The sequence below is a fragment of the Misgurnus anguillicaudatus genome, unplaced genomic scaffold, assembly GCF_027580225.2.
Source record: "Misgurnus anguillicaudatus unplaced genomic scaffold, ASM2758022v2 HiC_scaffold_32, whole genome shotgun sequence".
Classification (NCBI taxonomy): Eukaryota; Metazoa; Chordata; class Actinopteri; order Cypriniformes; family Cobitidae; genus Misgurnus; species Misgurnus anguillicaudatus.
The window spans coordinates 4140804-4168342 of NW_027395282.1; the positions used below are offsets into that span (position 1 = coordinate 4140804).

General features: G+C 36.1%; 1 protein-coding gene and 1 long non-coding RNA gene across 6 annotated transcripts in view; both read right to left on the reverse strand.

Annotated features, from left to right (window-relative positions):
* Positions 1 to 1907: 1907 nt before the first annotated feature.
* The window catches only part of LOC129453645 (uncharacterized), a 122997-nt gene continuing 97365 nt past the window's right edge, over positions 1908 to 27539 (reverse strand). The window contains exons 1-7 of one of the 5 annotated variants that reach the window (XM_073865606.1): positions 10761 to 10861; positions 8952 to 9029; positions 4852 to 5199; positions 4569 to 4778; positions 4109 to 4432; positions 3720 to 3929; positions 2141 to 2259 (exon numbers count right to left, since the gene is read on the reverse strand). In XM_073865606.1, the coding sequence (XP_073721707.1) occupies positions 2234 to 2259; positions 3720 to 3929; positions 4109 to 4432; positions 4569 to 4778; positions 4852 to 5199; positions 8952 to 8997 (1164 nt within the window). In that variant the 5' untranslated portion in view covers positions 8998 to 9029; positions 10761 to 10861 and the 3' untranslated portion in view covers positions 2141 to 2233. Of the gene's footprint in view, positions 2260 to 3719; positions 3930 to 4108; positions 4433 to 4568; positions 4779 to 4851; positions 5200 to 8951; positions 9030 to 10760; positions 10862 to 27539 lie in introns of those variants that run through there. The other 4 variants (XM_073865607.1, XM_073865608.1, XM_073865609.1 and 1 more) reach the window with 4 other exon arrangements.
* Positions 17873 to 24455, reverse strand: LOC141363093 (uncharacterized). The gene is made up of 5 exons (XR_012368588.1): positions 24298 to 24455; positions 23691 to 23755; positions 23574 to 23607; positions 22352 to 22414; positions 17873 to 21935 (listed from the first exon to the last, which is right to left on the reverse strand). It is a non-coding gene; the product is annotated as an uncharacterized lncRNA (long non-coding RNA).

The window sequence follows — 27539 nt, forward strand, 5'->3', positions numbered from 1 at the left end:
ATGAATAAGAAGTTTCAGTATATAACACTGTCTACATAACACAAAACTGTGATTCATACCTTGAATGTGTAACAGCAGGATCAGTGATGAGAGTCTGAAGTTCATGATTTCACTTTGTAGAAACTCACATATACCAGCTACAAAACAAAGAAGAGTTTTATTATTCCTGAAATAAAAACACACGTTTAGTTTCATTGTGAGCCTCAATTCATGAATCTGTTATTATTTTTCAGATCTGCCTCTTTACAGTAAAATCATCATGACAGTAACACACAACTGTTATTACAACTAAGATTGTAATATTTTGTTTAAGTTGCATATAATTAAAAGATTAAACATGAATACATTACACAGTGCAGTTGTTGTTCAGTTCTCTGTCCATGCAGCAGTGGGTTGTAAGTTTATGTCAGTTTTAACTCTTGATAGGTGATCTCATAATCTCAGTTGCTTCCTTTTCCTAAATGAAGTTGATGTGTAGATCAGCAGCGCCTTTTCACACCTCCGATATGAAAAACTTTTCTAAAAGGTCCGTTGTTAACTGGTGGGAGGGAAGAGTGTGAAGAAAAAGTGGAGATTGCATAAAAGGGAAGTTTAAGTCAAACAATATTGCTGATTTGGACACAGACAATGTAAACACACATTTCACCCGTAGAAACATTAATCTATATTGAAAGTGCGTCATATTTGTAGTCGAAATGTAACATACATTTAGAATTTGGTGCCTATTTGACCGAGAAAAGGAGTGTTTGTAGTCTCACCTCCTCAACAAAGATATTGGACTTCCTGCTTTCAATGATGCAATATGATGATTTTTACATTATTGAAAGAAGGAAGTATAACACTGAAATCTGTATTTCTCCTCTTTCAGGGGAAACTGAGGAAATGATGCATGACCATTCAAAAACATAACTGGGGTTCTAACTATACAAAGCTTAATGCAAATGGGTGAAGTGTCACTTTAAATGTGTTTAAACAGCCACAAAATACTGACTACTCTCTGTTTACGGATGTAATATGATGTACAGAGCACTATGTTTTTACCTCAGACTTGACTTCTTGCAAGTTGCACTAACTTAATTCATCAATGGCTCTAAACTATCAGAGAAAGCCAATAAATATACAAAACAATGTGCAGCATGTTTATGTAACTACACAAGCAGCGGACTGTGACCTAATATTAGTGGACATCATTTCTCCTCTCGTGTATAAAGGAAGGCAGAGGGACTCGCCCATAGACAATCCCCTCAAAGTAATCAGGACAGAAGCGGTCGTAAGTGAAGAAAAGAGATGAATTAAAACATCACGTGAATGCATCTCTCTCGTCCATCCGATCGACTAAAACAAATCTTAATAAACAGCCTTAAAGCAACACTTAACAGGTTTAACAATGGGACAATCTAAACTTTGGGCAGGTCATCTGGGACGACTCAAAATGTGTCACAGAATTAGTAAACATTTTTTCTGGCCAGGTTTGACTAAAGATATAGTTGAGATTACAAGACATTACCAGTACACTGCTCATCGATGCTCTACAAAAGATCCACTAAAGCCTTTGCCAGTATTATGAGTGCCATTTTAATGATTGGGTATAAATATTGACCCACTATAGAGGAGTAAGGCTGTAACAAACATATGTTGGAGATTTCTGACACGTTTTCACTTTAAAGAACATTAAAGCCCAATCTGTAGCTTTCTGTTTGTTTCAGTTATTTGTATGTAAAGCATTGTGGATGTTTATGAGAAGACTTATGGTTAATTTCCTGCTTTAGGTCAAGTGACAATTATACAATGCAAATATATAAAATTTAAATACATGACAACGTGTACTTATAATACAAGATAACAATGTGGAGTTCGTCATGTGTTATAAATCATCATACTCATAAATGGTACAACCACAAATAATGTATTGTAACTGTTGTAATGATTATTTATTAGAGAATACAACATACAGTATAATAATGTTTATTATAAGGGAATATACCTGCAATAATGCATTATAAACACAGACTTCATAGAAAGTGTTACTTACCACATACTGCAATCAAAACAGAAAGCAGAGAAATATATTCAAAACATTTATCTGACGATTATGAATGTCTTAATACAAATATAATATGTGAAAAAATATCTCAAAAAGGCAGGTACCAAAAAGCTTTATTAAAACATTTACAGTAGCAAACCTTCAGAAAGCCAAGCCTTGTTTTAATCAGTATCTTATAGTTTTATGTATTTAAGCATTTGTTTTGTCCATTGGATCTGGAAAAAAAAGACACAAACTCAGTTATATTCAGAAAAGGCAGAACATTCAGAATTTGACTTTTCTGTGATTCTCAGATTTCAGTCTCACTGCAGCCGTTATCACAGCGCTACTCAGCAAATAACCATCATGACAGCTGTGTGCATATTTTCAAAATAACACAAAAGTTCTGAGTGATGCGCTATGACGTTCAGTGCCACTGACAGCGCTAAAACACTTTCACTTTTGGTTGTGTTGGTACATTTAAAGTACAGCCTGCATTTAAAAATAATAAATCCACCTTGATTGGGTTTCTTTATCTTCTTTTTAAGGGGTTTCCCCAGTAATGATGGTACACAAAACAACGCGGCATATCTGCACCTGACTTTGAAACCTGCAGAAGCTGCGCCAGTGACTTATTTGACTTATTAGGCAATAACTAACCAAGATTTGTGTTTGTACTTGAACATTTCTGTAATTTTGTAGCATCTCACTTCAATATTAATGATCAGCTATGAGTGCTGCACAGTGAGACTGAAAGTAGCTCAGTGATGATGTCATAGCTGAGAATAAAACAATCCGCATCAAGGACTGAATCTATCTATTTTATCATTTACACTGTAACAAGTGAAAAGTTGGATCAACTTAAAGCTGCAGTCTGCAAGATTTTTTGATCATATTCACTGAAACCGACACTATGCTCCAATAGAACAACATAAATTAGACAGTTTAAGAAAAAAATGAAAATGATTAGAGAAATCATACAAAGTCAAATTTCGTCTTGCTCTCGTGGTACTTTGACGTCATCCGGCCGTCGGTTCTAGTGGCGCTGCATGAAGTCGAACAAGCCTAATATCACATGAATCTGCCTGAAGTTCACATGTGTGTTGGATTGAACGCAGCTTGATGGCGGAGAGAACATTCACTAACAAACTTTCAATTCCTTGGCTAACAACCAGAGCTAGGAAAACAACCAATGAAAAGAAAACAACCAAGGAAAAGAAGGAAACGAAGATAGAAAGCGACCTGTAATGAAATTAGGATCAATATCGGACCAGCATTTGAAAGGTGGAGGGATCTATGAGCTTTTAAAGGGTTTTAGCTGGATGCAGAGCTTGTCACATTTCTTCTTGACAGGTAATTGTGCTTTATCAACCATTTATTGTATTTCTGAGTGTTATGTAAGTAATCTAAGTATGCTTAAACACGCACTGATGAGGACGAGCTCGATATGAGGTTGCTCGGTGGTAGTGTGGGAGGGGCAAAAAATTGAAAACATTCGAAATCATCTCAATCCTCCAGAGTTGCCGACTGAAGCTTTAAAGAGTTACTTCAGTTGGTAACTAAAACTAGTTTTGTTCAACTTAAAATTTCACTTGAATTTCACAATAAGAAACAACTTAATTTTTTAAGTTGATCCAACTGTTTACTTTTTATAGTGTAACAGTAAAGTCAGATGTATGATGAGATGTTGTGTTACCTCTTACAGTACAGGAATACTCTTGTAGCTCCTCACTGTTGATTGAGTCCAGGTACAGCTTGTTTAATAATGTCAATCCATCTGTTACCTGTTGTCCATTCTTATACCAGATGTAAGTATGTTTACTATCCAATGAGCAATAAGTTGAACAGCGTAAAATCACTTTTTCTCCATCTATCACAGGGTCTGGGCTGCTTCTCACCCATGTAGCTGAAATTTCACATAAAATTACTTTTCAAAGTTGGGCCTCATATTTTTGATTTAGCTCAATTGATAAAGCATTACCTAAACCTCTAATCACAGTCATGCTGATATCAGACTCCTACTCGAGCTATAATGCTTCAGTATAATGAGTGCTGCACTACAGAGAGTTTATTATGAGCAGTTACCTGTAACAATAAGATAGACTCCAGGAGAACTAGAAACTTGATCTGATGTGTTAGTGATGATCCTGAAGTGATATTGTCCAATGTCACTCATGCTGGCATTTTTTATTCTCAGTGTGTTTCGCAGATACTCCACACGACCAGAAAACCGAGGATCCTCACGTAGATCCCTGAATTCCCCACGATAACCGTAATACCAGGATTTTTTCTCTACTGTATATCCAGTGGGATGTGAGTATGAAGAGTGAATATTTACTGTTGATCCCACTAAAGCACAAACACTCATAGAGGTGTAAGTCACACCCCAACATCCACTGTTAGAAAGACCTGAAAGAGTCACAAAATACTGCTGTAACATTCACAATCAATTACAAACACACTCATACTGTATATGAATCAACAAGAAAACTGCAAAGTTTGTTCTTCCATTTTAATATAAATATTTTATAAATGTCAGACTCACACACAGGCAAAGAGAAATCTGAAAAAGGCTCAGAGCAGGAATAACTGTTAGTGTTTCGTCTGGATGACACAAATATGCTTTGACTATTTTTTAAAGGTTGTCCATTCTTGGACCAGCGGTAAATATTTTCAGATGTTAAAGGGCAGGAGGAATCACAGCTCAGTTTTACTCGCTGTCCTGTAGGTCCAGGATTCATCTTCACCTGTAAAACTAAATAATGAAAATCTTACATTAGATGAGAAATGAAAAGAGTTTAACTGGACTGATGAGAATGTAAATGTACCTGAAACTGTTAGATTGACTGTGACTGAGCTGAGATGTTTAACTCCATCCTTCGTAATGAACATGAGCTGATATTCTCCACTGTCTCTCTCTCTCGGATCATGTATTATGAGCTTTGAGTTATCTTTAGTGATCCTCTGATGCACTCGTCCTGAGTAATCTGAATCTAAAGTCAAATCTTCAGGTTCATCTTTGTTTCTCCAGTTTGTTCTCTGTTTCTGACTGAACCAGAACACAGTTGTGATGTTGATGTTTGAGTAATCGCACCTCACTGACACCACTCCTCCCTTCACAGCACAAATATTCTGTTTATTACAGGTTACATTAAAGTTATCCAATGTAAGGAACCCTGAAGAAGAAACGGCAACATTATTAATATTTGTAGTTTACTGTATGTAACTTCATTAAAATTACAGAGCGAGATGAGAGAATCAGACAGTCCTATAAGGATATGAACTCAGATTCATCAATTTTGTTCTCAAATACAAATCTCTCAGTTCAGTTTTAAATACACAAACTCACTTTAAACATTTTAGAGACTGATCCAAACAGTATCCAGTCTTTGGAGTACAGCAATGTAAATAAAATCAGACTAAACTAGTTTAAAATCTACGGAAGCCGAGAGAGGCCATGCACTATTATTATTTTTGCTTGCTTGTTTTCTCGTGATCATGACTTAATTTCTCGTTAACCTATAGTCGGATTGCGATTTTGGAACTTTCGTGTTCTTGTGAATAGTATGCCATACAAACCCGTTTGCCACTGAACCTGCATTAACGACGACAGTGGGGCCTCCAGCCTTAGTCAAACGGGTTGGCACGTATGGTTGGGTTGTGATTTTGGCGCTTTCTTTCTATTGCGAATAGTATGCCATACAGACCCGTTTGCCACTGAACCTGCATTAACGACGACAGTGGGGCCTCCAGCCTTAGTCAAACGGGTTGACACGTATGGTCAGGTTGCGATGTTGGCGTTTTTCGTGATCTTGTAAATAGTATGCAATATAGACCCGTTTGCCACTGAACCTGCATTAACGACGACAGTGGGGTTACAGGCCTTAGTCAAACGGGTCGACAGGTTTCATTTTCTCTTAAAAATCGGAAGGTGACCCTTAGTTACCATATATACCGTCGCAGTGGGCCCCCAATTTGCAAAATCCTCAACTGTGGATAATATAATTATGCTGCAATAGTTAGTCTGTCTGAAACTAAGCTGATTCAACCACATCACTGTGTGACACGTGCATTACATGTGAACGGCCCCTACGCTAATATGATTTTGTTTTTCTCTCCCTGTCTCGTCCCTGGGTCCCATTGACCCTGAGGACAATGGGACAAACAGACCCAGTTCCGGTAGATGTGAAAGTCGGCACACCTCTGATCTACTGGTCGTCCTTCAATGTGATGCCCAGCTGATGCCTGACCAACGACCACCGGCAGGACCCGCTTAATATCCGTTTAATATCCGCTTAATCTCTGCTTAATCTCTGCTTAAGCTCCTTATCCGTTAATATGTGTGTATATACATGTATATCTCCCAAGGGTTTTTCCCTCCTAGGACTTTTATTTTTATTTCCTCGGCTAAACAACCCGGGGTTTTTGTTTTTTTCTCCTAGGGGTTTTTTTACCCCGGGGAGGTAGCCTGCTTGGGCTTAACTTAGCTTCTTCTTCTCGACGTAACATTAGTAATATGCTCGCTCATAATGTCGCGTCATAGCCGCAGCAAATTTGACTGCTTATGCTATTGTGTATTATGTTATGCTATCTGTCGTTTTTCTGTGCTTTTACTGCTTTTATTAATGTAAAGCTGCTTTGAAACAATTGAGTATTGTGAAAAGCGCTATATAAATAAAATTGAATTGAATTGAATTGAATAACAAAAGTTGTTTTCTCGTGATCTCGACATAACAAAAGTTGTATTTTTGTGATGGGATTAAAGCTTACGTGTACTCGATGTTTTGTTTGTAAACAGCAAAAGCATATTCTGCTAAATTAGCATTGATGAACAAACGAGATTTGACTTGGATCAGAGATTCGCTCAAGCGGAAATAGATGTCAATATTTACAATTTTACAGTGGTGAATTTAGGGACCGTCTTTAAGTTACTCAATACACGTTTCTACTTTTAACAGCATTTAAATGAAATGACTGAAAGTCAACAAACAGTCACAAAACCAACGTGTTTGTGTGGTTGTCAGCTATAATGCACACTTTTTAGATTGTTGATATTTATTTAAATAAACTGTTAAATACTATTGAAGATAGAAACGTGTACAGTTCTACTTTAGAGATGGTCCCTAAATTCACGAACATGAACCGTCCAACTTTATTTATTTATTAAGTCTACACATTAGCTACACGTGTGGTTACTCATATACATTAGCAGTCCACTTCAAAATACACTCAATATTATATTGACAGGAAATTACATTATGACATTTGGATTATCATGTCAGGATAACGAGAAAACAACTTTTGTTTTCTCGAGATAACGAGAAATTAAGTCGTGATCACGAGAAAACAACTTTTGTTATCTCGAGATCACGAGAAATTAAGTCGTGATCACGAGAAAACAAGCAAGCAAAAATAATAATAGTCAGGGCCGCCTTAACCTAATGTGAGGCCCCGGGGCTAAGAGGTTTTGTAGGCCCCCCTTCCCCTCGATTTATGGTCTAATTTTTTTTAAGTGTAATATCTAGGTAATCTACATATCAAAATGCATTCGTTTCTTTCGAGACATACAACAGTGAGTTTTCCCTCTTTGAGCCAGAAAACACCATAATATTGTTATTAACATATCACTGAGCCCACTTGAGCATAAACACAAGACACTTTATTTAACAACCACACACAGCAACATGTGGTGATAATAAAACCAAAATGTGTGAAAGTATATATGTTTATAAGCTTTATATTTATATCGTTTTTGGAATATGCACATTTGCAGAAAATTGCCACTCACTAACTAAATGCTCACCACAGTTTTAAAAATATAATAAGTTAAAGTTAGTTTTAAAGAGAAAATGCATTAATGATAACAAAAGATAAGTCTTTATAGACAGAATCTTGTTAAATGCATTAATGATAACAAAAGCTAAGTCTTTATAGACAGAATCTTGTTTTTTAATCATTTATTTATTTTGTAGGCTATTGAAGATATAGTATGCATTGTATTTAGTATTTATGCATACATAAGCATGTAAAACGACCAAGTATGAAGACAGACAGGGAACATACCTGTATATAAGATCTTTAGATAATGAGGTTATAAATATGAATGGTGCTATCAGGGGATGATCATTTGAGATGGTCTTGTCGCTCTTTACTTTCTTAGACTTGCACCTTTACTGTTGCGTCTCTTTCTCGTCTTTCTACCAACAGATGTGTGTACTGTGAGCTAACGTCGCGTCAAACTACATCCCTCCAGCTGCGCACGCGTCACTGATATAAACGCGAGTAAACTTAAACTTTATAACAACTAACAGCATTATGTGCGGGAACTCCTTTCTTAATTTAGCGGCACAGTTTCTTGTGCACGTTTGGAGAGACTTCTGCATGCAGAGACTCAGCTGAACGAGGCGAGCACAGAGAGAGCGAACGAGCGAGCGCGCGCAAGAAAGAGAGAGAGAGAGACCTGCACCACACTGGTGCTTATTATGACATTTCAGAAATTACTCTTTCATTTGTTGGTGGATTATTTCCCGTTTCTCTGTCACACTCAGTCTAACGTGCAGGAATGTCAAGTTGACAACGCGCACTTAATTACATTACGCGGAATAAAAATATATTACGTCTAACATTTTATTTCACGTTAAGTTACAACGGACCAATCAGCAGCCATGAAACGTGCAATTAGAGTGATTGACAGAAAACCTGACAAGTTACAAAACAATATGACCTTTTCAGCTCATCATGAACGCAAACTTGGGAGGCCCTTGAACTTGGGAGGCCCCTGGGCTTCAGCCCAGGTAAGCCCGTGCATTAAGGCGGCCTTGATAATAGTGCATGTCCTCTCTCGGCTTCCGTAAAAATCTGACATACTTTTAACAAATATATAATGAATTGAAGTATTTCAGTACAACAACAAAACTGTGTTTCATACCTTGAATGTGTAACAGCAGGATCAGTGATGAGAGTCTGAAGTTCATGATTTCTCTTTGTAGAAACTCACATATACCAGCTACAAAACATTAAACAAGAACTTTTCTTATTGCTGATAAAAACACAATGTTAGTTTGACTGTGACTTTCTCAATCGGATGCAAAAATACGTCGTGCACATAAGCAGAACATTTGCGCTCCAAGTTCACGTATTATATTTATGAATCTCGTCACAGAAACATGCAACAACAACAGCATTAATGGGGTCACGCGCTGTACTAAATTCTGCAGCCTTTGTGTTTACTTTTAAAACATTAGGCTACTTAAAGCAATAAAATACCGTTGTGACTTTTGAAAAGTGTGTTTTCATTACCTATATCGGAAAACTTCTTAAGAACAACTCCAACTCAGTTTTGACTTGTATACAGAGTAAAGCGTGAACTCCAACGAGAGATGCTGTCGCGAGCGTAGTGTTGCCAAGTCCTTTGCTTTTTTCGAGTTTAGATTTGGGATACTGTTTAAACTGTTTCCACTAGTTGTTTTTTTCTGCGGGTAGAAGATTAAATGATTTCGTTGATAAGTTGGTATTTGGTCTGTGAATAGTCATTGTGATGCTTTTGGGCTAGTTTTGAACGTCCAGTCGGATGGTTTTGAAACGTGAGTCTGGCAACCCTGGCTTTGCTTGCGCAGACTTTCGGTTCGTATTCTATATAATGTACATGTAAACGAACATTTAAATCAGATTGCAATGTTTAGGGTGCATGCAAACTGTATCGTCGTGAGTGAGTGATCTTTATTGACATAATATATATTGTACAAAGAATGAATAAATAAATAAATACATAAAATGACTTTGTACAATTATCAGTCAAAAGGATAGACACAATAAAGCCATTAGGCTTATTTCCATTGTGGTCCTCCAAAATGTGTGCCCTACAAGATGCGTGTAAATGTTTAAAAATGTAGGGATATGGGTTAAGCATATCCTAAGTTAAATGTTATTATATATTTTGAATATGCGGATGATTAAAACAAAAAATAAAACCATAAAACGTGGACAAAACATCCCCAGAAACGTACCACATAAAACAAAAATGGAAAATACAGTACATACAATAACACTACTACTGTCTACTCCTCAGCCAGTGCTTTAGGGTTGACTTAAAATGATTAGTATTGTCTGTTAACTTTAAGGCTGCTGGTAACGCATTCCATATGACTGCTGCTGAATACATAAAAGATCCCTTGCCCTTACAACTTTTAAATCTGCATAAAACAAAATCAGTGGTACTACCCCTTGTTGAATAGCTGTGTACAGCATTAACTTTAGAAAAATAGTTATAAAGATATGTAGGTATTTGATTTTTAACTATTCTATGTACCATACACATTTTTATATATGTTACTCTTTCTTCTAGTTTAAGCCACTTAAGGCTACTAAAATGAGCTGGGTTGAGGTGTGTGTGCGGGTGTAGTTTTAAAATAAGCCTGACTTATTTGTTTTGTGATGTCTGCAATTTCTGTTTGAAAATTTTAGGAATGGTTGTATACCATGAAGTGCAGGCATAATCAAAACACACATTTATAACGATTTCAATCATATTAAATTTAGTCGGATTGACAAATTTTGTGCATGTAAACATAGCCGTTGTGAAAAAAATATCTAGAACTAGCTTGCAACCTCCCCAGAAAAGTGTATATATATCTAGTTATCAGTAAATGGTCAGTGAGATAAACTTTTAGGAAAATTTTAATTGTCAACTTCAGCTTAATTGTAAAACTAAACATTATAAAAGCTGTTTTAATTTTACCTTAGTAACTCTTAACAAAAGTCTAGATGGTGGATGATCACGAGATGGTGCCTGCAGGGTCAGGGGAAAATCTGCCCCGACAAAACGTTGCACAACCTTTATTAAACAGAAACAGTGATGCGTTGAACGCCCTGTTGTGATGACGCAAGAGTTGCAACTACGGTAGCTGAGAGGCCATTATTTCTGTTCTTTTTAAAATGTTTCTGAAGCCTGATGAAATCATTATAAATGTGTGTTTAATACTGTAAAATACCCTCAATGTTACAGTCACTGACCTTACCGTCCAGAATGAAAGACAACATTCCAACTTGAACCCATTGAGCGAGCTGTGTCTTTACTACCGCGTGGTTTTATACATCTTGCCGCTGATTGGGACGACATTTCTGACACACCCACCAAACAAGAGAAAATGCATCTAAAACCTGTTGCACACCGTTTCCAGGAAACATGTCGTTCAACCCAGAAAACATAGCAAAACATTGCGCACCTGTGTGAGCTTGAACGTGCCCCTGGGTATCTTCCGTCCATTCCATATCCGTTTTAAAATCAAAAACGGAAAACGATCAACCAGTTGTATTTTCATTTATCGTTTCCATTTATAAAATGAAAAAAGAAAACTAGGAATTGATAGGCTACATTTTTCTATTTTGTTTCTCAGTTCTTACTGAGAAAAGTCTTTAGGCACGTTCACATTATAACTATCTACATTTACTATAACTTTATGCTAATTCTCTCATGCATGCGGTACTCACGCAATCACTTACTTCAATGCCATATTACATATTTCCTGTAATAAAAACTTTTGCAATAGTTTAAATGTCATTGAATGTGTAAATATGCTGTTCTTGTTGCATTTACACAGCGGGTAACAGCAGATGTCCTAAACGCTACACTTCTCGTAACTCTAAACAGTGAATCTAGTAATTTGTGTATCTAATATCTTATCTTTTGCCGTAGTCAATGTAATAGAATAAAATAGTAAATTTCACAGCAACTGCATCATCACTGTGTACCTGGTAATTTTATGTAATGGAACTCAGCTTCTCCATATAGTGTCATCTGTCATTCAAATGCTCATGCACTTGAAGTAATAGATTTGATTTGCGAGTACCAGGAAGAAAAACTAAATGATTTAACTTTCTAACTTTAACTTTAAAGATCTGAAAGTCCCAGAGCTAGAGATCATTTTTGACTGAGTAAGGCTAGGTTTCACACACAGGTCTACATAACTCATGAGAACTACAAGCTGCATATAAATATTTCATCTACTTTACCAACATAATAAGTATATTACACAGGAGAAAAATGCAAAGGAAAATAAAAAGTATACAACTTTATAGATTTGTTTTGGAAGAGTTTTGTTTTGACACAGAAGAGGTAACAGTAGATGGTGGATGCTGAAAGTTTTTAGCAGCTATAGTGTCATAGAAAAAGGAGCTGGAAGGCAGGTGAAGTCCTGCACACCCTTCAAACAGAAGGGGATAGAGTGACCTCTGCTGGTTCAGCTTCCACAAAGCAAGAAGGGCTATAAATAATGTTACAAAACTAAAATGTGAATTAAATAATAGAAACTTATAAATAAATACTCTACCTGCTATCCTAAACTACATATAAAATGAGTGCACTTGTCTTAATCTAAAGTTACAGGTCACCAATGCTCTTACAAATGTTTAATTCTCCCTAACAGACAGAGTTGGTATTTTATTAGTTTTAATTTTTATTTCAGTTAACTAAAGTGTTTTTTCACACCCAGTGCTATTTTAGTTGTAGTAAAAAAACTGTTATATTACTTCAGTTTTAGTCTACAATCACCTCGCTAACTACCCAGATAGCACGTATGTCTCGAATCCGTAATCAGGGTATCTTCCGTCCATTCCATATCCGTTTTACAATCAAAAACGAAAAACGAAAAAAAAACAAATCGAATTTTCATTTATCGTTTCCAATTATAAAATGAAAAAAGAAAAATAGGAATTGATACATTTTTCTAGTTAGCTTCTCAGTTTACTAAGAAAATTCTTGAGGGCCGTTCTCACGAATAAATTAATAAAAAAAATTCGTTACTATAACACGACTTGCCTTGAGACTGTGTTGACTAACGTTAATTATATTCACATTGTAACAGACGTTAATTTTAACAATAAATATATTAGCGTCCACCACCGGACGATAACGACAAATTAATGCAAATCACTAACCTTCAAAGGCATATTGCATATTTAGTGTAATAAAAACTTTTGCAATTGTTTACATGTCATTGAATGTGTATAGCTACTGTTCTTGTTGCGTTTACACATCGAGTAACCAGCAGATGCCCTCCATACGCTGCGTTTTACGTAACAGTAAATAGTAGTTTGTTTAATCTAATATCTTACATTTTGGCGTAGTCAATGTAGTAAAGTAAAAAGCATTAGGTAGTCAATTTTACAGTAACTGCATCAGTGCTGGATACCTGATGTAATTTTATGTAATGGACCTTAGCTTCTTCATAGTGGCATCTGTCATTCAAATGCGCGTGCACTTGAAGTTCAAATAGAATTGGCTGTCAATGGTTTATCGTTTAGTCAGTTGGAGGAAAATCGCTCAGAAAGTGATCCCAACGATATCGTTCATTGTAACTTTGTCGTTATAGTTGTGGTGTGAAATCTGCTATTCTCTTTAACATAAAATATTTTTTAAACAATATTTTTATAGTTATAATGTGAATGGCCCTTTATTGAGACGAGGGAAGCGAAGACTTCCAATGACTATTAGCATGGCACGCAGATTTAATCATTAACATGATTAATAATCCTATGACTAATAAACTTTTACAATTATGCATTTGGTAGACGCCTCAAAGTGCATTATAAGGCATTTTATCAATATTTGTGTTCCCTGGGTTCATGACTCATGACATTTGCAATGCTCCACCAAGCAATGCTTTAACATGATGAGCAATTTGGGACCAACTGGGAATTATATTTTTTCTGCACACCTTTCCCACATGGGCGTACAAAAATGCTCTGCAATGTTTTGGAGATTTTGTGAAAAGTTGAAACGTGAAACGTTGCTGCCACTCCAATCATAGATATCTATAAATTAGATAAGTTTGTGGACTATTTTTTAAGCTCATTATTGTTTGTTCATGTTATGTAAGGGGAGATTTATTATGAATGCAGTACATAGAAACTCATTCAACCGGCAAAAGCAAATTGTTATTACTGATGATGATTGTGTCCATGGCTGGATCTTGGGGGGTGATGAGGTGGGTTATCTTTTATACTGATCATGAATTCCAAGCCACTGGCACATTGGATGTCATAATTTATGTGGCAGTGACTTTTCATGCTGTGTTCTCTGCAAAACCTACAAACATTCATTGCAGAGCATTTTTGTACGCCCATTAAAAGGTGTGCAAACAATTATAATTCATATGATCATTAAAAATTTTAATGATTACATCTGCGTGCCCTGCTAAAGGTGCAACTTTCGTGTATTTGCTCCCCCCAGCGGTAACGTTTGTAAATGCTGGGGAGAAAAGGTAGCTCCTTGGTTGAATATTGGAAAATAAAGCATTTTAATATTTTCTTTATTTCATTTTTTTACAATTTAGTTTTAAGAAGTAAGACTGAAAAACTAAATATAGAAAAATGTATCAATTCATTCTTTTTAAAGCAGCTTTCAATATTTTTCATTTTATTAAAGGAAACGATAAATGTAAATACGATTTGTTTATTTCGTTTTCCGTTTTTGATTTTAAAACGGATATGGAATGGACGGAAGATACCCTGATTATCCGTCTCTGCGAGGTAATCACTTCGATTTCCATTCCGTCTGGAAAACTTCTGAGGTCTTTTGCTTATCAAGAAAATACATATTGATTTATAACTATTGATTTGTACTGAAAACATGACAAAAAGGCGAATTTCCCTTATTTTCAAATCTCAATGTTGACAGCTATGCACTTGACTAATCACGACGAAGAAGAGGCGGGACAAACACTACATCGACCAATCGGAACATCTTTCCACTACTACTGAACTAAACACATAAATATTAAAATAGCGTGTGGATAAATATATATAACATAATGTGCTACCACAATATGAATACGCTTTGATTAAACAAATTATCTGCAATATCTGGTACTTTAATACGACAGAACTTCCGCGGAGGTTTGTTTAATAGTAACCAAAGCACATAAGCGCTTAAGCGCCCTCAAGCGGCCATTTTAAGAACAACGCCTGGCGCGTGCAGCCTTTGATGGAGTTAATTTTACCTCAAAAGATTTAATAAATTAATGATTTAATATACTGATCACTGCATATGAATTTCTGTTTCGTTTTTACTTGTGTTATATCACTCTGTTATTATCTGTTGGGCTGAAAAAAAAGGCTTGGGGCAAACAAATCTCACCTAATTTATGCATTTATAGCATTTTCCAATAGCATCTTTAATGTGAAGCAAGTAGACTAAAGGAAGAACTCTGTTAGCATGAATAATCCAGCATGTGAGACAGCAATATTCTTTACAAAAGCTGCCTGATTTGACAGACATTACTCAACACTGAGAGTAATATGAACTAAACTATTTAACCTAAAAACAGCACATGGACACAACTCAACTCCAGTCATTCACTGTTAAAATCATTTTTTTCAAATATAAAACAAAACACATCATACATGACATGATAACAGTTTATTTAGTGTACTTAAATGCAGATTATGATTAATGTATAAACATGCATCTGGGATATTCAAGACCTTTTTTTTCTAAATACTGATGTTTGTACAGTGAAGCATCAGCACAGAGTCATGTGAGGACCAGTAAAGGATGCCAGAAGCAGTTTAATACGATGATGCCACAAACAGAACACAAAACTCTTATTTTAATAAAGTCAAAGGTCACAGAGCAAATTAACTGTTTTAAATAATTTCCATAGTGAAAATGAATATGAACATTTATTGCCCTTATTTGATACTCATAACATGAACCGATTTAAAAGTATTTCCCTGATCATGATGCAAAGATGACAGAATAAAGAGCACTTATTGTTCTGTTATACACATAACTAATGGTTTAGTGATTTGAAAGAGTTTGCAGTAATAAAACAATAAATGTGAAAACAGAAACATTAGTGTTCATTTATCGTCCCCCACATGAGTTTAAATCAATGATATAAATCAGTCATTTGTTCCTTATTTCTATCATCTCTATACAGTATATACAGCATTGATCATTTTTTCATTATGGTTAACATACAGAATGTGACATACAGTCATGTGAAACAGAAAGTACATCATAGTTTTATATATCAGGACATTAAAGTTGTCAGGATTCTGTCAGAATCGTGTCTTGTTTTAATGTCTAGTTCAATTTGACAGGATTCTGACAGTACCATGTTCTGTGTGGGAACACGTGGCCATGGTGTGTTGATATCAGGCCACGTGTTTTCCTTGTCTCGTCTCTTTTACCCCGCTCCCTTGTCATTCTCATTGGTTTGATTGTTTTATCCCTTGCACCTGTTCCCCTCTTGATTTACTCCCTTATTTAAAGCCCTTGTGTTTCTTGTCATGTGCTCGTTCATTTTGTAAATTGCTGTTGTAGTCTAGTGTTCTGATCCAGTTTCAAGTCTAGTTGTATGTTAAGTCTGTCCAGTGTTTTATATCTGTTTACTGTTGTTTGCCCCCTCGAGGGCCTTTGTTTTGTCATTTATTAAAGTGTTTTTCTGTTCACCCCCGACAACTTGCTTTTGGGTTTATCTGTCCCTTGTTCCTGACAAAAGTCATCTGGTACTTGCAGCTCTTAAAAAATTAAATATTAATTTTTTTTCTCGTTTCATAAATGATATTAATTTTTCCTTGTTTAATCTTGATTATTTTATTATATTATTTTATTACTTAAATTTTTAGAGTTTTTGTCCAAATGTTATATCAATTAAACGTCAAACAAACACTCATATCTTGAATGGTTACTCAAGCATTCGTTCAAATGGATATAATGTGAATAAAGTGTTAAATCATGCGAGTGTTAGCATGTGACAGTGCGTTTAACATTTTGTACTCTTCATAAGTCAGGATCTCTCCGTCATCAGTGTTAAATGGGCAAAGCTCCACCATAGACAGCGAACCTTCTTCCCCAAATAATCAGGAATGGGATTTTTCTAGCTAAACGTTTAATGTACACTGTAAAAAAAAATTTCGTAAAAAAACGGTCAAATGACTGGCAGCTACGGCTGCCAAACAAAAACCGTAAAATTAAAGTAAAATTTCTTAATTCCAAAAAAGATCAAAAACAATTAATTTACAGATTTTTTCTTTAAAAGTTCTGCAGAGAAATACTGTTATTTTACGGATTTTCACCAGATTATTATGGTTAAACACCTTTAATAAACTGACAGCGCTGAGAGTTTTGCAGAGAAATACTGTTATTTTACGGATTTTCCCCAGATTATTATGGTTAAACACCTTTAATAAACTGACAGCGCTGAGAGTTTTGCAGAGAAATACTGTTATTTTACGGATTTTTACCAGATTATTATGGTCAAACACCTTTAATAAACTGACAGCGCTGAGAGTTTTGCAGAGAAATACTGTTATTTTACAGAGTTTTCCCAGATTATTATGATCAAACACCTTTAATAAACTGATAGCACTGAGAGTTTTGCAGAGAAATACTGTTATTTTACGGATTTTCCCCAAATTATTATGATCAAATACCTTTAAAAAAGTGACAGCACTAAAAAGTTCTGCAGAGAAATACTGTTATTTTACAGAGTTTTCCCAGATTATTATGATCAAACACCTTTAAAAAAGTGATAGCACTAAAAAGTTCTGCAGAGAAATATTGTTATTTTACAGAGTTTTCCCAGATTATTATGATCAAACACCTTTAAAAAAGTGACAGCACTAAACGTTCTGCAGAAAAATAATGTTAATTTACTGATTTTCCCCAGATTCTTTTGGTCAAACACATTGAATAAATTGTCAAGACATGCTCAAGATAGTAAATTAAAAAGATTTATTAAGGATTTTAAGTGTGTAAAAAAACTGTGAATATACAGTGTAACATCTCAAACATCGCTAAATGTATAAAATGTAACGAATGATTCAGTAAAAGAATTACAAATCTTACATGAAATAGATGAAACATTTTACTGTTAAAATCATATTTCTAAAATCATACATCAAATTCTCCTAAAATGTAAGCTTTATGGCTACTGTTAAATATTCTAAACATACTGAAGTAGTACAAAACAGACACATTAACAAGATAACACTTTCACTGTTTCACACAACTACAGATTCTATCACAGATGTAAATTTGCATTATTAACCAATTCTTTATAAACAGCCCCCATAAGTAAAGGATGAAATAATTTATCTATTCTATATAATACAAAAAATGATGGGTTTCTGTCAAACAAGTGTTGGATCAAAAAGGGACAAACCCAAACCGTTGGGTTGGAATTTAACCTATGCCTGGCAGGTTCAAACCAAAATGCTAGGTTGTTTCGTCCCATTTTTGACCCAATACCGGGTTGAACATTAGCCAGGACATTTTGTGACTGCATGGTTACTATTGTGTAATGATGATGTATATAATTTGTGATAAATTAGTAAAGCAAATTGGCAGATTCTTTTTCTTTAGGCAACAGAAAAAGTACATAAATAAGATGTTTATTTACTTGTAAACCGACTTAAATGGCCTTAAAACAATTTGAAGCTATTTGAAATTAGAGGCAACAAGTGTATTTTAAACACAATGATCAAAGATGCAACATACTTGTAGCATCAGGTGAAGTTTTGTTTTAAATTTGGTTTGTTTGTTTGTTCTATAATGTAAATATCATAATTACAATTGTTCTATAATTTCAAAATAAAAAACGAATGGTCTGACTTCAGGTTTGTGAAATTACAGTAAGTTAAAGAAATAGTTCACCCAAAAATGAAAGTTCTGTCATCATTTACTCTCTCTCTCATGTTGCTACCTGTTATAAATTTCTTTGTTATGATGAATACGAGAAGATATTTTGAATGTTTGTAACCAAACGGATCATGATCACCGTGGTGTTCATAGAATGTGTGTGTGTGTGTGGGGGGGGGGGCGTTATATTGATGCATGATATACATTGATGCATATTGTCTTATATATATATAATGCATACATATACAGCGGGGAAAATAAGTATTTGACACATCAGCATTTTTATTAGTAAGGGGATTTCTAAGTGGGCTATTGACACAAAATTTCTACCAGATGTAGCCATCAAGCCAAATATTGAATTCATACAAAGGAACATTTACAAGTTGATTCATAATAAATAAAGTGAAATGCCACAGGGAATAAGTATTGAACACAACTGATGGCCTATAAATGCTTCTCATTACCCAGGAGGCACACAGGAAAGACTTCATGATGGGTAAAAGCAAAGAACTTTCTCAAGATCCTCGTAATCTTATTGTTGAAAAGCATTTTGATGGGAATGGTTATAGGCGCATTTCCAGAATGCTGAATGTTCCTGTGAGCACTGTGGGGGCCATTATCCAGAAATGGTAAGAGCATCACTTCACCATAAACCGGCTACAATCAGGTCCTCCAAGTAAGATCCCTGTCCAAGGAGTGCAAAGAATAATCAGGAGAGTTCTCCATGAGCCAAGAACCACTCGGGCAGAACTTCAGGAAGACCTCGCATCAAGGTCTAAACTATAAGCAATGCACTGAACCGCCATGGCATCCATGCACGCTCACAACGCAAGACTCCATTGCTGAACAAAAAGCATGTTGAGGCTCGGTTAAAGTTTGCGAAAGAGCATTTGGAGAAGCCTGTGGATTATTGGGAGACTATAGTATGGTCAGATGAAAGCAAAATTTAACTTTTTGGCAGTCATTCTACACACCATGTTTGAAGAAGAAATGGCACTGCCCACCACCCCAAGAACACCATACAAACAGTTAAGTTTGGGGGTGGAACCATAATGGTTTGGGGCTGCTTTTCAGCAAGGGGTACTGGCAGACTTCATATTATTGAAGGCAGGATGAATAGAGAAATGTACCGGGACATTCTGGATAAAAATCTGCTGCCATCTACCAGAAAGCTAAAAATGAAAAGAGGGTGGACATTTCAGCAAGACAATGATCCCACACACAAGGCCAAGGAAACAATGAAGTGGTCAGTCAATCACCTGATACAAATCCCATAGAAAATCTATGGAGAGAACTAAAGATCAAAGTTCATAAAAGAGGCCCAATGAACCTTCAAGATTTAAAGACCATTTGTATGGAAGAATGAGCCAGAATCACTCCTGAGCAATGAAGACGACTGGTCTCTCCATACAACAACTAGAAGCTGTAATCACCAACAAAGGCTTTTCTATAAAGTATTAAATATGTGTGTTCAATACTTATTCCCTGTGTCATTTCGCTTTATTTATTATGACTCAACGTGTATACTTAAATGTTCTGATTTCTTTGTATGAATTCAATATTTGGCTTGATGGCTACATCTGGCTATATCACTTAGAAATCTTCTTACTGATAAAAATGCTGATGTGTCAAATACTTATTTTCCCCACTGTATTTTAAAAAATAAAAATTTAAACAATGATCAGATATACATTTCTTAACGAACATGCTTGTTCACAGGCGCCAGTTTCTTTTTCCGCCGGTGGGTGCTCGTCACAACGTCAAGCAATGCTTAGGTTACTTAGCAATGACAGATGCTCTGGAGCACCTACATGCTTTGAAAAAAAGGAAGTTTTGCTGTGAAGATTGTAATTAATTTGTTTGTGACGTGCACACCATCGCGGGTCCCACTTTACCATCGTGGGTCGCACTTCACCACCGTGGTTGTGTGTGGTTATGACAACCGTCACAGCCCTAATCATGAGCCCCATTCACTTCCATAGTAGGAAAAAATAATATTATGGAAGTGAATGGGGCTTATGAACGGTTTGGTTAAAAACATTCCTCAAAATATCTTCCTTTGTGTTCATCAGAACAAAGAAATGTATACAGGTTTGTAACAAAATGAGAGTGAGTAAATTATGACAGAATTTCAGTTTTTTCCTATATTGGTTCTACACGGAAATCTCCCGGAAGTTAGGTTTGGGCCACAAAAGTGTTTATGTATGTTACTGTCGCTGAAACCGTCTATAACAGGGTTCCTCAAATCCTACCCTGGAGAACCGCTGCCCTGCAGAGTTTAGCATCAACCCTGATCAAACCCATCTACCTCAGGTATGTTTGATTAAAGAAGACACACAGTTTTTCAATATTTTACTATGTTCTTATCTCAACTTAGATCAATTAATACATACTTATCTTTTTTCAATGCATGCACTTCTAATCTTTGTACAGCGTGTCGTGAATGTGTTAGCATTTAGCCTAGCCCCATTAATTCCTTAGGATCCAAACAGGGATTAATTTAAAAGCCACCAAACACTTCCATGTTTTTTCCTATTTAAAGACTGTTACATGAGTAGTTACACGAGTAAGTGTGGTGGCACAAAATAAAACTTTTGTTTTGTTCCTAAGGAATGAATTGGGCTTGGGTAAATGCTAATACATTCACGATGCGCTGTACAAAGATTAAAAGTGCACACATTGAAAAAAAGGATTTGTATTGATTTGTCTAAGTTGAGGTGATAACATAAAAAATATTGAAAAACCTGTGGTGTTTTCTTTAAGGTTGAAGCTAACTCTGCAGGGCACCGGCTCTCCAGGGTAAGATGGGAGGAGCCATGGTCTATACAGAGATAAGACGAAAAGAAAATGCCATTAATATTTTTTTCAAGGCAGTTCCCTTCAGATGGGGCATTCATATAACAAACGTTGTGTCTACAATACAGATTGGCCTGAAATTAAACAAGAAAACTCTGTACAGTTCCGGCAAGTGAATCTGTGCATATAAAATGTTTTCATTTGTGAAACAGGTGGAGAAAGCAACAAATTGTGCCATTTTAGCTTGTATTTTCAATATCAGTATTAAATCAGTTTTACATTTTTACCTGGGGCTATCTTTTAATTCAGAAACATACAGTAACTATACAAGTATATTAATATCTAGCATAAGTATACAAATATAATAAAATAAACATTACAAATACCAAAATGTCAGAGATTCTGTACCAGATGTGACAGATAAAGAAAAATTCTCCAAGCTGCCAAAAATCACCTTGATCCTTGGTGCATCTAGGGGATAAAAAAGAACACAATATAATTCACTGAAAAGTATTGTACCTTTCCTTTAAACAAGATTATTTTTTATTAACATTTTTAACCAAATTTGACACTGAAACATTCTGGCAGTGTAAACTAGTGATGCCCGCATTGAAAAATATAGGGATGTATTAATTAGTCTAAGTTGAGGTAAGAACATAGTAAAATATTGACAAACTGTGGTGTTTTCCTTTAATATAGAGATAGAATAATGATAAACATTTTATAACATTATGTAGACCCACAAATTAGTATTTTTTGTAAAATAAAATGTGCTTCCCTAACAAAAGAAAGTCAGATACATCAGGGATGGCACGATAATTTTTATTTCTCTACACTATGCCTTAAAATTGATAAAGCTGGTTTTATATTTGCCAGTTAATACTTACTAGTGTTGGATTTGTCTTTCTGTTGGTGCCTATTCTTACTGTAAACAATGCTTCAATGTTGATCTAAAAGAAAAAAGAAAGAATTAATGTGTTTCATCTTTAGCAGTTATCACTGTTGGAAAATGGAATTTAAAAACATGTTTAAGCCAAAAATGTATCACCTTTTCAAGACGAGCATGCTGTATAATACATTTCTGAGAAGTTACTATTATTATTATTAAAAATGGTAGAACGTACAAAATATATTTTTTATCTACCATCATCAAATGTCCCATGTTCCCCACATGTATGTGGTATAAGGAACACATGAATTAGGGTCAGCTTACACTTTAGCTTCTTCATCAAATTTTCTTTCCGATCAAATGCTCTTTTTTAACACTGAAGCACCCTGCCCTCTTGGAACATGTAGCATTATTTTATGTGGAGGTCATTTTAACTGAAACAGAAAATCACAACCGAACTGTCGAGAAGACCTTCCCTATTTTTTAAATGATCAATAGTGTTTATGGCACAGTCCAGCAAAGTCGCATTTCACAGCTTGTGAGCGCCACAGTTGTATTAAAATAAAATCACAATTAAGATATAAAGTGTTATTACAGAATAAAAACAATGATAACAGTGATATGTAAATTTTGTTGGTGTGTATGCAGCAGTGTTTCTCTTCTACTCATTACTGCTGTTTATAATGTTAAGGCCGTCTAACTGATTGTGATGTTTGATCTCCTCCAAACTGTTTTTGGCAGAGACTCCTACATATGATCCACTCTGTGCTGTCACGCTGGACCGGAGCACCCTGTATGTTTGTGCATTGTAGTGGCAGACTTCATTCACCCCAATGGAAAGCATATTTACACTGTCTGAATCATTCCTATCCCCTACTTCATGCTAAGAACTAGTAAATGTATGTCTTATCTCATGTGCGTGTGATATCATGTTCTGTGCAATTTAGGGGGCAGGACACTTCAGCATATAACTAAAGAGCATTTGACTGAACAGGAAATTTGATGAGAAGATGAAGTCTAGGATTGTGTCATAAAAATTCTAGAGTGACGTTGCTCATGAAGTCACAATCGTGCAGAAGCATGTAAATGCTGTTAAAAACGCTAGGCAGACACCAATTGTGAGCGCTTGCCAACGTTTTTGGCAACGTTGTTGTAGTATTTGTCAATAATTTCCAATAATATGCGAACACAGTCTTTATATATTAGGATAAAATTAATACCTTATGTATGGCGTGGTAGGAGACTTCTCTGGAGCTTGAGGGGGAAACGCACACAAAAACAATATTAGTCATTTTATTTAATGGGATGTGGACTTTCAAAATTGAAACGTTACTCACCAGCTTGAGATAAAACACATTCTCGGTCTCATTTTGACTTAAGTCCCAGCGATCCACAGTAGATCCTAGAAAAAACAGGATTGTATAATCTTCTACAGAGCCCAGTGATCAATTTACACATTCCAAATATACATTACTATTTATGCTTCAAAATAAACGCACTAGTATCACTGATAATCATAATACGGAAAGTACGTCAGGATTTTACGGTCGCAGATTGATTTTAGAGTTTACTTAAAAACTTCGACGAAACTTCTGCTTATATATTATCAACATCAGCTACAGAGCGTGTCAAATGCTTCATATAACTACCTTGGAACAACATGTATAACTGCGAAACATTTAGCTTGTTAACCAAAGGTTTTATTAGCGTAGTTACAAGAAAACAAAACACGACAAGAAGCCTTAACGTTACTATAAACGTCTCATCAATTTCAGACATCACGTTATGTGAGCTTGACCTAATAACGACTAACAACACACATTACATTAGCGGTTCTTACATTGATATTTGCAAATATCGTTCTCGGGCTAATCGCGGTTAGCATCTTACTTGAACACTTTCTTTATGCGTCATTAGAAAAATGGTAAAGTAAAAGGTATTTACCTGCTGCAGTTTTCCATATGTCCGGTACCCGTTGGTAAAAGTCTTTGTCCATATTATGTTTTCTAACTTAAGTTCAACCGAATAAAAAAATACCCGATAGAGGTAACCAATTATAGTAAAGGTCAGTAGTGGACCAACCGATGTACTGCTGCAGTTCTGCAGAGTGAACTCCTCCCTCCAGCAGCATCAGCAAATACTACCGGCTGCAGGAGTTTGAAATGTTGAAAAGTGCGCGCTGAATTGTCATAGGCCAGAGATCTGGATGACGGTCAAAACAACCAATCAGGGCTAATAACAACAAGGCGAGACACCCAATAGCGTAATAATAGTGCAACCATCGCAATAGTTATTTTTAAAGTATTATGTGACTACAAAAAACCGTGCGTGCGTGTGTATATATATTGTTAAGAAGGCAATGCACCCATGGTATATTTTAAAAGTCCTAAATGTCTTTTTTGTATGCAAGAGGTGGGAGATGTTGAAGTTACAAATGACATGTCTAAGTAGACATATGGCCAATACATACACACTCTGCTTACATCAGTAACTGAAAGAATTGCTAACGAACAAATCACTGCTGTCTACTGTCCATAAATGAAAGTTGAATAAAAATTAATGTGGCTTTGGACAGAGGCTGAACTGTAAACATGTTAGGCCTATGTGAGAGGAACATGCACCATGCACAAACACTACAGTAAAACTCTCACTTCTTTCCCTACTGTACAGATGCACACACCCCCTCATGAAAATTAACATTTTTTGTTGTTGTAAAAGTGTAGTATTCTCTTTTTTTGGTATATTGATTACTATTAGCAAAACTACACTAACCATGGTTTAACTACAGTAACCATGGTTGAGTTTTGTAAAGGCACACACATGCGAGATATCCCTCACTATAGACATAGTGACTTAAACACTGTACTGTACCCAGTCAACATGTGAGATCACGCGATAATCACAGTAAAATCACATCATTTTCATACTGTGACATTCTCATCTTGTGAGTTATGTGCAAGCTCTTTGTGAATTCAAAATGTTGAGTTCAGTGCACAATGAGTGTGCCATGACCTCACATTGACCATAGTATGGCAACAGCAAGTGTGTCGTAATATGATTTGAGCGGACACTGAGTGTGCTGTGACCTCACCTCAGGGCCATAGTATGAGCGCACAGTGAGTGTGCAGTAACCTCAAATTGTGACAATAGCCTGAGTGACCTCACATTGTTGCACTCACAGTACACTGACCTCTCTTCCGAGGTGCATAAATTCAAAATATGTATTCGGAGTGTTATGTGTGTTGCTTGTCATTTCAAAATATGTGTGTACATTGCATCATGTGAACCATGTGCATCACGTGTCTTGACAAAATACATGCCTGCTGCACACGCATCAAAAGTTTTTATGATACAAGAGAAGCTCACGTTCACAAAATACTCACAAGATACTAACTTAACAGTAAACTCTGATTACACATGAGATTAAGTGAGTATCTGACAAATGCGAGTGTCTTTTATTATAAACCCCTTCAAAGCATCTGCAGCAGGCTTGTATTTTGACATCCCGCGTGATGCACACAAGTTTACATGACGCGCCAAACACATATTTTGAAATGACGAGCCACACACATGACGGCTGCATACATGTGACAAACTTTGCATTTTGCGCCCTCAAAAAAAGAAGTCACTGGCCGCAACTACTATGTTATGTTCACAATGTGAGATCATGACACACTCACTGTGAGCAGGCACAATTTACAAAGTACCATCAAGATGTTGCTCAGAGAGCTAATATGCTAGCATTTGCTATTTGAAAAACAGGTCACTGAGATGTCAACATTTATTTGCAAATCATACAGTGAACCCTTAACAAGTCATGAACACACACATGCACAGAGCAAGTATCACTGCATCACCCAAACACTGCAATCACTTCCTTCCAGCTGTGGAAATCAAACCAACATCCTCTGGGTTGCAAACAAGTCTGATTCTCTAACCACTAGGCCACAATGCTTAAACACATATCTGTCAATCCTGGTCACTTTTACTTAAAATCTGTGCTTTCTAGAATCTTTATTTGTAGGCTTCTTGATGCCATAACCTTGTTGTTGACATTTTATATGGTATATACACGCCATGCACAGGGCTGTATAAAATGCTGTGTAGAAAGTGTCCTAAATTTTGAGCCTATGATCATTCCTATATTTCTTAAAATTACAGGTAAGAAGGGTGACTTTCTACTCTTGGACCTACGTTTTCCAGACATATGTGTGTTGTCCTGCTATGACAAAGTGAGTGTGCCGTGACCTTACATTATTATGACCATGGAATGAGAGCACAGTTGGACCATGAACTCACATCGTGACCAATGTGAGGTCACTCATACTATTGTTACAATGTACACTAACTTTGTGGCCTAGTGGTTATAGCGAGTCAGACTTTGTAACTCAGAGATTATTTGTTCAATCCCACAGCTAAGTTATTGAAGTGTTTGATAGTTGCCCTGTGTGGGATGTGCATATCTGTGTGTGTGGTTTTTGTGTGTTCATGACTTGCAGTGGATGGGTTCATGCAGAGAGAAATTCATGTCTTTTTTACTTTTTCTTTTATTTTGCCCGATATCAGTTGCAATTAAATAGTGACATGTTTCCAATAGCAAAAGCTAGCATATTAGCTCTCTGAGCACCCTGCTGAAAAAAACAGCATCAAACCAGCATGGACCAGCATGGGAATTATGCTGGTCTATGCCAGGTTTAGCTGGTGGTCACCAGCATACCAGCACCAAAACACAATATATGCTGGTCATGCTGGAATGACCAGCATGGGATGCTGGTGCTAATGCTGGTTTGGTGCTGGTTTAGCTGGTGCTAATGCTGGTGCTGATGCTGGTTTAGCTGGTGCTAATGCTGGTGCTGATGCTGGTTTAGCTGGTGTTCACCAGCAAACCAGCACCAAAACATGCCGGTACTTGCATATGGTGGGCTTTATGGGGTAGTACAGTGAGTGTGAAGTGATCTCATATTGTGACCTTCATATGAGCACACATTGAGTGTGCAGCGTGCTTACACATTAAAATCATGACCCACACAGTGAGTATCTTGTGAGCTCATGGTGACTTCCCTTACGAAAATTAACCATGGTTTTACTACAGTTAACTTAAAACCAAAAAAGCATGGTTACTGTAGTAAAACCATGGTAACCACAAAATAACCATGGTTTTGACAACCATGTTTTTCTAAAACCAC